Consider the following 12638-nt stretch of genomic DNA (forward strand, 5'->3'; position numbering starts at 1 on the left):
GGCCGCCCGGGGCCAAGCCAGCAGGGCAGAAGCGCTATTCGGGATGGAGGGCCACTGGGGTTGGCAGATCAGCCATGGATGACATCAAGCGCCTGCTGAAACCGAACCGCGCTTCCTCCCGACTCCTACGCTGCCTCTTCAGCTCGGGCCAGAGGAAAGCGGTTTTAAGGACCGATGAGGTGGTATACAGTCTATGACAGATAACATAGAATGCCTCGAATACCCACAATGATGATAATGAAAGACCCCCAGACCCCCGATCAGGGGCTTTGTCCAGGGAGATTCCTTTTGTTCGGTTCTTTGCTTTCCAAGTTGCCGCAGATGATTGCCTAAGATAGGAAGGTGTGACCCTGAGGTGGCCCTGGCGACCCACTACCTTGCGCAGGTCCCTGATTGGATACCATATTGGAGGAGGTGGCGGTGCCGCCAGCCCTAAAAAATGCCCATTTCACCAGCCACCTTGCTCACCTGACCCTGTGGCTGTCTTGTCACGCTGGCCCAAAAAGAAAAGCTCTTTACGCGGTGGACGCGCCGGAGCGCGTCGGGTCGACAAGAAGAGAATTTGTTTTCCCTGGTAGGCCCACTTCCAAAATGTGCCTCTCTCCATCGCAACCACGACAACTGACCCCAACCCAATCCCCATCCCCATATCAACACAACCATCGTCACCTGCCCATCCCCCCTCTCTGTCGGTCCTCCCTCCACTAGTCCATCCGCCCGTGGACTGTCCCTTCATAGGACCAACTCGTCATGTCTTCTCCAGCAAACACTCGTCGTAGGGGTCGCCCTACCAGAGACTCGGCTGTTCCCTCCCCTGCACGCTCAACTCGCTCCCAACAGCAACGCCAGACCAGCAGTCCCACCCCACTGGGTGATGAACAATCACAAACAACTCCTCGGGCCTCCCGGCGGCTTAGGAGGGAGGCGCCAGTTCCGTCCTCCTCACCCATGTTCTTCCAATCTTCCCCGATGAAAGGGAACAGCAGCAGCGCAGAGACCCCCGATGTTCGAATGGATGAGCCGAGCTCGCCCATGAGAGCTTCGTCCACAATGGATGATGGCGAAACAACCCCACGAGGAAATGCTGCAGCTGCCATGCGAGGTAGGACCCGCTCGCTCAATATGCTTGACCTCGCCCCTATGTGCTCACACATAAACAGACTCGTCCCCAATCCGATACGTCTCCAGCTCAAGTCCCACCCGTTCTCATGGTCGCCAAGCGGGGCGCTCAGACATCCCCAGCAGCAGCAGTGGTCTTTTTGTCTCCTCCCGATCAAATGTCGACGGTCACCGTGGCGCCTCTCGCCGCAATGACCTTCACTCGGGCGGATTTGGATCGACCCCGAGCCGTCGACGCAGGATATTCGTGGACGCCAACGGTATGCCTACTGCCGACGGGGAACCGCGGTCTGATGCCACCTTCTCGAACATCCACCCAGATACCTCAGAGGCCGAGGCCTTGGGTGGCAGCTCGACCCGCGTGATCTGGGGTACCAATATCTCCATCCAAGATTCCATGTCAGCCTTCAAGAACTTCCTCTACAACTTCGCAACGAAATATCGACTCTGGGCGGAGGGAGCAACGGAAGATGAGACCCGTGTTATGGGAGCTACCGCAGAAGACCGAGAGTATATCAACATGTTGAACACGATGCGTCAGCTCGGTGTATCCAATCTGAATCTGGATGCAAAGAACTTGAAAGCCTACCCATCGACTCTGAAGCTATGGCACCAGCTCCACGCATATCCCCAGGAGATCATTCCTCTAATGGATCAGACCGTCAAAGATGTCATGGTTGAGCTTGCAATCAAGGAAATGGAGCGCCAACGGAACCATTCTCGTCGAAACCACACCCGCTCCCGGGATCTCAGCTCAGCACCTGCAGTTCCTAGCTCCGATGCGATGATGAGCGATGCCGCCCCAACTGCCCCTGCGGAGATTCAGGATCTCGTCCAGGAGGTCGAGTCCAAATCTTACAAAGTTATGCCATTTGGCCTTGACAAGACAGTCAACATGAGAGACCTGGACCCTGCTGGTAGGTCGCTTAGCCCTTTAAGATATGCTTCAGTGCTAATGTATGTTAGACATGGACAAGTTGGTAAGCATCAAGGGGCTGGTGATTCGGGCCACCCCCATTATACCAGACATGAAAGAAGGTAAGCCATCGTGTCCGTATCGCTGATGCCCCGTGCCTAATATGAGTTGCTAGCCTTCTTCCGCTGCCAAATTTGCAACCATAGTGTTCAGGTTGATATTGACCGTGGACGTATCGCTGAGCCCACCATCTGTCCTCGTCAGGTCTGCCAGGCCAGAAACTCAATGCAGATCATCCACAACCGCTGTGCATTTGCCGACAAGCAGGTTATCAAGCTCCAGGAAACTCCCGACAACATTCCCGATGGCCAGACTCCTCATTCAGTTTCTCTCTGCGTCTACGATGAGTTGGTTGATGTCTGCAAAGCTGGTGACCGCGTAGAGGTAACTGGTATTTTCCGATGCAATCCTGTCCGTGTCAACCCCCGCCAGCGCACACAGAAGACGCTTTTCAAGACATACGTGGATGTCTTGCACGTACAGAAGATCGATCGCAAGAAGATGGGTATCGATGTGTCAACCGTTGAGCAGGAGCTGTCTGAGCAGGCTGCTGGAGATGCCGAACAGACGCGCAAGATCACCGCCGAGGAAGAAGAGAGAATCAAGCGAACTGCTACCCGACCCGATGTGTACCAGCTTCTATCTCGATCGCTGGCGCCTAGCATCTACGAGGCGGACGATGTCAAGAAGGGTATCCTGCTGCAAATGTTTGGAGGCACGAACAAAACGTTCCAGAAGGGAGGAAACCCACGTTACCGTGGTGACATTAACGTGCTTCTGTGCGGTGACCCATCCACCGCGAAGTCCCAACTTCTCCGATATGTCCACAAGATCGCGCCTCGCGGTGTTTACACCAGCGGCAAAGGTTCATCGGCCGTCGGTCTTACGGCTTATGTGACTCGCGACCCTGACACCAAGCAGATGGTCCTCGAGTCAGGTGCTCTGGTTCTCTCCGATGGTGGCATTTGTTGTATTGACGAGTTCGACAAGATGAACGAATCGACGCGGTCCGTTTTACACGAAGTGATGGAGCAGCAAACTGTGTCCGTTGCTAAGGCGGGTATCATCACCACCCTGAACGCTCGAACCAGCATCCTTGCTTCAGCCAACCCTATCGGTAGCAAGTACAACCCTAACCTCCCGGTTCCGCAAAACATCGACTTGCCTCCCACTCTGCTGTCCCGATTTGACTTGGTCTATCTGGTTCTAGACCGTACGGATGAGCAGGAGGACCGTCGGTTGGCCAAGCACCTTGTCAACATGTACCTGGAAGACAAGCCCGAAAACGCGAGCAGCGAGGAGATCTTGGTAAGTCCGAAATAATGCCAACTGTGTAACACTAGCTAACCGTCACCCCGCCCAGCCCATTGAATTTCTCACAGCCTACATCACCTACGCTAAAACCAAGGTGCACCCTGTGCTTACCCCCACTGCTGGAAAAGCCCTCTCCGATGCCTATGTCAACATGCGCAAACTCGGAGACGACATTCGGTCGACGGATCGCCGTATTACTGCGACTACCCGTCAGCTGGAATCGATGATTCGACTCTCGGAAGCCCACGCGCGCATGCGCCTTTCCTCAGAGGTGACCGCAGATGATGTGGAAGAAGCTGTGCGCCTCATCCGGTCGGCTATCAAGCAGTCCGCTACGGACTCTCGCACTGGTCTCATTGATATGGGTCTGCTCACCGAGGGTACTAGTGCAAGTGAGAGGCGCAACCGGGAGGCGATCAAGCGCGGCGTGCTTTCCGTGGTGGACGAACTGGCCGGCTCAGGCGGTACAGCTCGCTGGGCCGAAGTCTTCCGAGTTCTGAACGATCAGAGCAGCACCAACCTGGATAGCAATCAGTTTAACGAGGCGGTTTACTCATTGCAAAACGAAGGCATCGTGAATATCCTGGGCGAGGGTGCTCGACGGGGCATCCGGCGCAGTGGAGGGACGCTTCCTTGATCCCCCCCCCTCCCTGCCTCAGGGGACTAGATGATGAGACTACGATGCCATGGACTACATAATTTTCGGATGGGTGCGATTTCTCTTCGGCCCTTGCTATGTCGGGAGGACGGTGTCTGGTGTTGGTTCAATACGTATGCAGCAGAACAATGTATTTAATGGGCATCAACGCAACGAGTCTTGTGGGTTTTTGAAATCAAGCCAATATGACCGAGGAAAGTTAGTCCCGCGGAATATTGCTAGCTCAATAGTAGTCACCGTAGTGCATGCAGGATTCACCCTTAGTATTATACGGCTCCTCCAGCCACCGGTCGAAAACTCTTCTGCGCCTGGCTATTCCGTATCAGTGGCAAGCCCCTGTTCTAATTGCTAAGAGGATTGCCATCGTGGGATCCAGATTCATGGCATCATAAGCATGGTAGGATTACCACGGTTGTTCTAAAATTACAGCTGCACCAGATTGGTAGTAATTATTCACTAGGCATTCCACCATTCTAACTTGATCCGGCTAAAGAGGTGATGATTTCACCGTGGAATTTCCCTGATCTGCAATCAGGGTCTTTCTGTCGGACAGGCAGGCATGCAGTGTTCCGGGGTCCATCACCACTCATTTTGTACATGATGCACGTCTATCAGATCCCATAAGATCTTGCATATACACCCAGAAGCCATGGTCGATGGAATTCCATGACAAATCAAGACTGGTCACTTTGCAATTCGATATATATATCCTGGGTACGGAGTAGTGTTGCCGGCGATACCCGTAAGAATATATTCTCTCACATCAAGCAAATAAGATCCGCTGACGGGTTGACACGCTAAAACATACAGCTGCTGCATCGCATTACAAGAACTGACACGTGAGTTGACATCCTTTCATGCTGGGTCATAGTATCAATTTGGATGGCAGGAGGGCATCCGAGGTTTATCAAATGCGTGATTGGTGAACTAACCAACACCTGTATGAGGCACTAGGACTACAGTCTTGAACCGAACGGGGCCAGACGCAAGGTCGAGATTTTTCTCAACAATTATGGGCTAACAGGCCTCGAAAAGCGCAGTGATCTAAGCACAGTGATCCAGACGCAGTCTGACCGGATCGTCTTACCACAGCCGTACAAGGGTCCCATGTCACTGCAGGTCTCCGCTTGCACGTATCTAGGATGAACAAATTTCCGGAGTCAAGCTTCGAACAGCTTGAAAAGCTGGCTGGCAAAAGGATTATTGTGCTACACCGAAGAATGACACACTGGCTTGGCGAGTCCTCTTCCAGCCGCCTTCTTCGCCCTAGGCGAGCAAGTACGTGTGCGTAACAGCATGCACCACATCAAGACACCGAGGTACTTGCTGAATGCTGCTAATCCAACTAGCGCCCCGAACACTGGTTTCACATTAACCTCACTTCCCTGGCCATTGCGTTGAAGCCGATTGGTTGTAAGACAGGCCCCAGCGCTGGGAAGGGCGCTCCATGGCCGTGGACTAAATCGAGGCCTTGATGTTCCTGCACGTTTAGCTAAGGGTGGCGTTGGACTGGACCGGGTGTGACCTTGTGGTGCAGCCTGTGAAACTAGTTCTTGTGCTGGGCTGGATCGGAACCGGGGAGCCTTTTCCGAGTTTCAGCCAGACGGATTGGACGGGCGAATTGAGGTTGGATTGGGGCTAGACGGATCAAGGATAGCATCTGTTAGCCTGTTAGCCAGTACCTACTAGGCCAGTCATCCGGGTGATTAGCACTTTTGGGGAGGGTTGGGAGGGGGCCTGGGTGATACCGGTGATATGCAAGCATTGCAACTATACAGACTTGACCTGCCTACTTTAGCCAGCCGGTACGTCGAGGCCGAAATTGCATATGGGCGGTATTACCAATTACCAGGCCGTACAGGGCCGGCAGAACGCCTCGTATCGATCAAACGGGCTAGTCCAGAAGCGGGAAGGCGGCGTTGGGGAGAGCAGCACCTGCTTAATCGAGTGGCTGAGAATGCATCAAGCAACGGCCCCTCCTGGCGGGCTAGTCAGAGCTGCTATCATTTTCATTTAGCTTAGCCTGGAGTAGGTGGCCATTCTCCCCGACTCCCCCGTTGCTTTGACAGTCTCGCCGTCGTCAATTGACATGCTCATTTTGCGCGGTGGAACGGCTGGTTATCCCCCGAGCCTTTACACAAACGGTAGCAGCACGGGGCTGGATTCGCAGGCCCGTATTACCGGTACAAGCAAGGGCCATGGACTCCCGATAGCAGCGTTATCGAGAATCGGCACGAGTCACGGGTTGACGTCGACCGTCCCAGTCTCCGCCGTCCTGGGAACGGCCCTTAGCATCATGAGCTACCACCGGCTCTTGTACATACGGTCTCTCTCCCCCCCCCCCCCACTGCTGCTCCCTGCGCCGTTCGCCTGGTAATTAGCATCATTTCGACCAGATTAGGTCCTTTGCTCAGCTCTCTTTTAATTTTTTCTGCCCCCTTCTCTCTTGTCCTTCTTTTCTTCCCAGCTTTGCCTCAACCATGATCTTTCCCTCCGCCCTCTAACAACCCCCCCGTTCTCCCCCAAGTTGTCGTCATCCCTCGCACTCCTCCTTGCTTACCCTGCCTTTCTATCGCTAGAATCCAGAGTCAATTGACTGATTCACCATGAGGTTCGTAACATTTCATACCCGGTCTGGGCTGGATCATTCGGCTGACCTGCTCGTCTCTCTCCCAGATTCGGGGAACACCTCCGATCTTCAATGATCAAGGAGTACTACTGGTACTACATTGCCTATGAGGATCTGAAAAAGGCCCTCAAAACCGGATACGTCACCGAGCCTACACCCGAAAACGCAAGGCCCGACCGCCAGCCGTGGTCAGAGGATGACGAAAAGCATTTCGTGACCCTGCTGGAAAGCGAATTGGACAAGGTCTTCAACTTCCAGAGAATTAAGAGCGCGGAGATTGCCCGTCGTATCCAAGCCAGCGAGACAGAAGTTGAAGATGTGGTTTCCCGCTTGGACAGCTCCAGCGCTCGTTCAGACAATGCCTCGAATTCGCGTTCCAGCCGGAGGCCCCCTTCCGACGAAGACTTCTTGATGCTCGAGCAGGTCTTGAGTGACATCATTGCCGACGTCCACGACCTGGCAAAGTTCACACAACTCAACTACACAGGCTTCCAGAAAATCATTAAAAAACACGATGTACGCTCCGACTCCCACCTTGCGCTCCCCCCAATCAGAAAATTGGACGAGTGTGGTGCTGACAATTGGGTCTAGAAACAAACTGGATGGCACCTCAGGCCAGTTTTTGCTGCGCGACTCAATGCGAAGCCGTTTTTCAACGACAACTATGATGCACTTGTGGTCAAGCTGTCTAAGCTCTACGATCTTGTTCGTACTAAGGGTAATCCAGTCAAGGGTGATTCTGCCGCCGGAGGCACTCAACAGAACTTCGTCCGTCAGACGACCAAATATTGGGTCCACCCGGACAACATCACCGAGCTTAAGCTGATCATCCTCAAGGTATGCATATAAGCCCCAGGTTATTCTTCAAAATCCATACTGATAAGGGCAGCATCTTCCTGTACTGGTCTTTAACCCTAGAAAAGAGTTCGAAGAAAAGGATGCTGCCATCTCGTCCATCTATTACGATAACACCGATACCTGGGAATTGTACCAGGGTCGCCTGAAGAAAACCGAGGGAGCTGAAGCTATCCGACTGCGTTGGTATGGAGGCATGGAAAGTGACCAGATTTTCGTCGAGAGGAAGACTCATCGCGAGGATTGGACCGGAGAGAAGTCGGTCAAGGCGCGTTTCTCTCTCAAGGAAAAGCACGTTAATGCCTATCTGTCCGGTCGCATGACGGTAGAAAGCATTTTCGAGAAGATGCGCCGGGAAGGCAAGAAGAGCAAGGAGGAAATCGACAGCTTAGAGCAGCTGGCACGGGAGATCCAGTACCGAGTCATCACACGACGACTGGTACCCGTCACTCGATCTTTCTACCACCGCACTGCTTTCCAGCTTCCCGGAGACGCCCGGGTGCGTATTTCACTCGACACGGAATTAACAATGACTCGCGAAGACAACCTCGACGGTCGTCAGCGGACTGGAGACAATTGGCGACGCATGGACATTGGCGTGGATTATCCTTTCTCCCAGCTGCCCCCCGAGGACGTGGAGCGCTTTCCTTACGCCGTCTTGGAGGTGAAGCTTCAAACCCAAGCGGGTCAGGAGCCGCCCCAATGGATCAGAGACCTGACTGCGAGCCACCTGGTTGAAGCGGTGCCGAAGTACAGTAAATTCATCCACGGCACTGCCACTCTCTTCCCCGATCGCATTAATCTCCTTCCGTTCTGGATGCCCCAGATGGACGTTGACATTCGGAAGCCGGCAACACGCAAGTTCGGTATCCAGCGGCCTCCGGTTAGCGCATCACTGTCCACCACCGAAACACCCGAGGATGATGAGTCGGATGAGGAAGACTCGAACGAAGCACAGTGGGTTGAGAATACAAACAGGGCCCAGGCTAGCGATGCCGACCAAGAAGCTTTATTCGCGGACACCGATGGAAACGCTTTGGACATTGAGGAGCGCATCGCTGCTCAACCGCTCCCGGGAGATGAGGATTACCCATTATATGATTCGGATGCAGAGTCCGTTGATTCTGACGAGCTGGAGGAGGCGCGCCGTGTCGGTGGGACATACTACTACAAGAAGCTGGCTAAGTATTACGTCCACCAGGCCGGGGACGCCATGGTCAACGGCCTCACGGCTCTCATTCCGCGGCCCCGGCCAACAAGTCTACCGCCCCCTGAACAGAACGGAATCGCCGTGATGGGCAACAAGCGCACAGTGAAGCGATTCCAAGCCCCCAAGGGCAAGCGTAAGTCACTACCACATTATAACCATGCAAAATCATACCTTTTAACCGGTCACAGGCATCCACGTCCCCGTCCGTGTCGAGCCGAAGGTCTACTTTGCCGCAGAACGAACCTTCCTCTCGTGGTTGGAATTCTCCATTCTCCTTGGTACTATCGCTGCTACACTTCTCAACTTCGGGGACGACTACATCACCTTCGCATCATCCTGGGCCTTCACAGTACTGGCCGCGATCGCCCTCCTATACAGTCTCATGCTATACGTCTGGCGTGTCGACAAGATCCGCAAGCGCCGTGACGTCAAGCGTGTCTATTACGAGAAATGGGGACCAACTGTCGTCGGTCTCGGATTAGTGGTTATTGTCATGGTCAACTTTGGCCTCCGGGCTCGCCAAGCGGGCTTTTGGGATAAGGGTGGCCTCGACTCGGATGTTCCGCACGGAGGTGAGCTATAATTGCCTTCTTTAAACCCCATCAATCAAATTGCGTTGGAATGAACTATTTGGGTAAACAAATTCTCTTCTGGAGTACTTTCACCATACTCTGCCGATCTTGCTCGGTCGAAATGAAAGAGAAAGCTGTATTGATTATTATGGGTTGATTGTACAAAAGCATGTGTATTAATTGTCCTTGTCTTCCTGCCTTGTTCTGTTCAGATACCAGATCCTGTCCTATGATGAATTGATCACTCAGTTGCGAGGCTAAGAAAGAGAGCGCGAGAGATTGGTATAGTTAGTATGCTATAGCGGTTGACTACTTGTCACTACAGAATAAATTATGATTATACAAACAGGTCTGAAACAGAGTGCTCGTCTCATTCATCATCTAGAAGAAGTATCACACAGACAAGACAGACATAACATCAGGCGTTGATGTTCACAACAGGGTTGATCGTATCATCTAGGCTGACGGCATCGGGATTCGCTTCCTCGACTCCGGAGTACCGGTTCAACCAGCCCAGAACCTGCTGGTGCCATACAAGACTGTTCTCTTGCTTGGTAACCCTAGACGCAGATACCAGTCAGTTTCTGATAAGACTCTACGATAATCAAGAATACTAATCAAGACGGAAACATACCAGTGGTCCTCGTCAGGGAAATTCAGGAACCGACTAGGCACGCCTCGCTCCTGGAGGACATTGAAGAGTCCGATGCCCGCGGATACGGGGATGCGGAAGTCGTTGTCGCTGTGGATGACGAGCTGGGGCGTGCTGAATTGGAGGACTCGTTCAGGGCCAGAAGGGTCTGTGTTGTGGTAGGCGTCGCGGGTTTCCCAGAAGGTGCCGTTGAACTGATTATTTGAATTGTTCGTTAGTATATATAGGTATAAGAAAGGGAATGTTGTATCTCTAGTTTCGGAGAAGAGAAGGAAACCCACGTCATGTTCGATGAACCATAGTTCGTCCGTCTCGATCATGGCATCTCCGACAAACGGACCATCGTGGCTGACGAGAGCCTTGAATTTCCGGCCAAACTCGCTGCCTTGAATCCAGGTGATCATGAAGGCACCGTAGCTAGCTCCTGCGGCGACGCTGTTGTCCGTGTCGACGAAGTCGAAGTTGTCGTGGACGTATTGCCAGGCTTTGACTAGGTCGTCGTAGGGAGCACCACCTGTTGGTTGTGTCAGTAAGAGTCTGTCTTATATAGTGATGGTTGTAATACCCCAGTCAGCTTGGATCGCATCAGTGAGTTCATCGCCAAAACCAGTACTTCCTGTGGGGTTTGGTGCAATGACTACGTATCCCTGGTCGGCGAAGACCTTGGGGTTCCATCGTGTGCTCCAAGAATCGGTCCAGGCACCTTGAGGTCCACCGTGGATGTAGAGGACCATCGGGTATGTCTTGGACTTGTCAAAGCCTTCCGGATAGATGATCCAGGAATGGAGCTGATCCCGTTATTAGACCCCATCTTATGAGAACGGAGTGGAGACTTACTGTCGTCCAGTTGCCATCGTAGTAGAACTCGTCAATGTCAGCCGGACCGAGTCCGCTGAGCTCAGGATCAATCTCGTTGGCTGATGCCAATGTCTTGATAATGCTCTCGTCTGGACTCGCAGTGTAAACATTCCAGCTTGACCAGATAGCGCTGGCAGTGACAAGAAGGGTGGAGTCGGGTAGAACGTAATAAGCTGACACGACGCCGCCGTTGGTGAAGTTTGTGGGTTTGAAGTCATCCCCAGCATCTACCGGAAGAGAAAATAGCCTAGACCGCGCTAGGTCTTCACTTGTCACAACCAGGTTGTCTTGATCGACCCATTTGACAGTGTCTGGAGAACGGTCCCAGTCTTTTGCAAGGCTCGGAATAGTCTCGTCGGAGCCGATCGTATACACATACAGCGTGCGGCGGTCGGACTCATATTCCCTATCCGCCATCTGGAAATATGCCAATTTGTCGCTGTTGGGAGAGAAAACTGGGTTGCTGGAATCACCTTCAATCCCCTCCGGAGTGGCAGGGCTGTCTGGTCCGTTGATTGCGAAAGCCTTTGCAGAACCATCATGTGGGACGAGGTAGATGTAAGAAGCCGTGTTATTGGCAAGAGGGAGTTCTGGAGCCTTGCTCTTGAAGGCAACCCAGTTTCCGTCCGGCGAGAGGTCATAGTCTGAGTTGCCCCCAAAGGGAGGGAACGGGCTTTCAGCACCCTTGACTGGGTTAACCAGGTTCTCCAAGGCCCCTGTGGAACTATACTGGACTTTGCCGTCATCATTAGTCGAGCTTTGCAGTGTGCCCGAAAACACAGCGTGCGAAATGGGGGTAAGATATGTGTCCCAGTGCCTGACGAAGATGCTGTCGTAGATGCGAGCTGAACTCGGCAAAGCTGTTACAATCTGATCATTGTAAACAGTTCCATTGGGATACGATTTTCCACGCAGAACGTATCGCACGTCACCGGAGTCAGTAACGACTGATTTGATGCCGAGTAAGTTGGCCGAGAGAGAGGCTGCTTTGTACCTGCACGATGCACAATTAGCGACAGCCCTGCAGACTTGAACATTCAAGTACAACGAACTAACCCATTTTCAAAGTCGGAGGTATCCGCAATCCACAACTCCACGCCACCGGGAATTTGTGCATTGGTGCTGTTGATGTAGAGGACCGTAGAGCCATCAGAACCCAGCCAGATCATCTCAGAAACATTGCTATCATCGGTAAGGGTCTTTGTTTCCCCCGAGTCGAGGTCAATCAAGCTCCACCAGGTCTCACTTGAATGCGTGTCAAATGAGTATTGTGAAGTTGAGAATAGCCCAGTGTCCTGGCCATGTCAGTAAAGAACCAGTCCTCCTTGTTTAGCTCATAACCACCAAGTGCACGTACCCCCGAGGGATTTGGGACGACTTCGGATCTCCGTGGAGCACTAATCAGCTGTCTATGTGGGTATGCATGTTAGAGGGGTACAGATACAGAGTGAGACGGCCATGGGATGCTTGGAATTCAGATTGGGACTCACTCTGGAGTCAAGGCTGATACTGCGGATGCCGCAGCAGTCGTGACGGCGAGCCATTTCAAAACCCCCATGGTGAGGACTAATGTGGTTCAAAGAAAAAAGGAACGACTGACCCACGAGTCCAGAAGCGGGTGAAACAGCGGACAGGGCCAATTTATGGCCGGGGTGGGACGCAGGAGATTCACGGCGGAGGGGGAGGAGGACTCAGGAAGAGGGACCGCTTCCCGGATGGATGCATGGCCGGCTTCACGACCTACCAAATCGGGGCGCAAGCCAAGAGGGCAGCCAGCCCAGTATCTATCCTCAAC

General features: G+C 53.0%; 3 protein-coding genes across 3 annotated transcripts; 2 read left to right on the top strand and 1 right to left on the bottom strand.

The window, feature by feature from the left end:
• The first annotated feature begins 579 nt into the window (after nucleotides 1-579).
• On the top strand, nucleotides 580-4262 carry BO94DRAFT_512186 (MCM DNA helicase complex subunit MCM4). Its single transcript, XM_025609798.1, has 5 exons — nucleotides 580-1102; nucleotides 1161-2036; nucleotides 2086-2157; nucleotides 2211-3403; nucleotides 3459-4262. The coding sequence occupies exons 1-5, from the start codon at nucleotides 751-753 to the stop codon at nucleotides 4044-4046; spliced, it is 3081 nt and encodes a 1026-aa protein (XP_025469947.1). The 5' UTR covers nucleotides 580-750; the 3' UTR covers nucleotides 4047-4262.
• Nucleotides 4263-6400: 2138 nt separating this feature from the next.
• Nucleotides 6401-9681, top strand: vtc4 (putative vacuolar transporter chaperone (Vtc4)). Its single transcript, XM_025611225.1, has 5 exons — nucleotides 6401-6678; nucleotides 6744-7212; nucleotides 7288-7533; nucleotides 7586-8894; nucleotides 8950-9681. The coding sequence occupies exons 2-5, from the start codon at nucleotides 6769-6771 to the stop codon at nucleotides 9342-9344; spliced, it is 2394 nt and encodes a 797-aa protein (XP_025469948.1). The 5' UTR covers nucleotides 6401-6678; nucleotides 6744-6768; the 3' UTR covers nucleotides 9345-9681.
• Nucleotides 9682-9688: 7 nt separating this feature from the next.
• dppV (dipeptidyl peptidase DppV) lies at nucleotides 9689-12567 on the bottom strand. The gene is made up of 8 exons (XM_025607174.1): nucleotides 12334-12567; nucleotides 12201-12252; nucleotides 11900-12138; nucleotides 10823-11837; nucleotides 10551-10773; nucleotides 10267-10499; nucleotides 9968-10179; nucleotides 9689-9893 (listed from the first exon to the last, which is right to left on the bottom strand). The coding sequence occupies exons 1-8, from the start codon at nucleotides 12399-12401 to the stop codon at nucleotides 9752-9754; spliced, it is 2184 nt and encodes a 727-aa protein (XP_025469949.1). The 5' UTR covers nucleotides 12402-12567; the 3' UTR covers nucleotides 9689-9751.
• Nucleotides 12568-12638: the final 71 nt, after the last annotated feature.

The sequence above is a fragment of the Aspergillus sclerotioniger genome (assembly GCF_003184525.1).
Source record: "Aspergillus sclerotioniger CBS 115572 chromosome Unknown BO94scaffold_7, whole genome shotgun sequence".
Taxonomy (NCBI): Eukaryota; Fungi; Ascomycota; class Eurotiomycetes; order Eurotiales; family Aspergillaceae; genus Aspergillus; species Aspergillus sclerotioniger.

Bases quoted from the DNA above. Each gene is read 5' to 3' on its own strand.
- vtc4 (XM_025611225.1), top strand. From the start codon at position 6,769: ATGATCAAGGAGTACTACTGGTACTACATTGCCTATGAGGATCTGAAA. The intron at 7,213-7,287 runs GTACGCTCCGAC...AATTGGGTCTAG, and splicing joins AAATCATTAAAAAACACGAT to AAACAAACTGGATGGCACCT. The intron at 7,534-7,585 runs GTATGCATATAA...TGATAAGGGCAG, and splicing joins TTAAGCTGATCATCCTCAAG to CATCTTCCTGTACTGGTCTT.
- dppV (XM_025607174.1), bottom strand. From the start codon at position 12,401: ATGGGGGTTTTGAAATGGCTCGCCGTCACGACTGCTGCGGCATCCGCA. The intron at 12,139-12,200 runs GTACGTGCACTT...TGACATGGCCAG, and splicing joins TCGTCCCAAATCCCTCGGGG to GACACTGGGCTATTCTCAAC. The intron at 10,180-10,266 runs GTGGGTTTCCTT...TCAAATAATCAG, and splicing joins TATGGTTCATCGAACATGAC to TTCAACGGCACCTTCTGGGA.
- BO94DRAFT_512186 (XM_025609798.1), top strand. From the start codon at position 751: ATGTCTTCTCCAGCAAACACTCGTCGTAGGGGTCGCCCTACCAGAGAC. The intron at 2,037-2,085 runs GTAGGTCGCTTA...AATGTATGTTAG, and splicing joins GAGAGACCTGGACCCTGCTG to ACATGGACAAGTTGGTAAGC. The intron at 3,404-3,458 runs GTAAGTCCGAAA...CACCCCGCCCAG, and splicing joins CGAGCAGCGAGGAGATCTTG to CCCATTGAATTTCTCACAGC.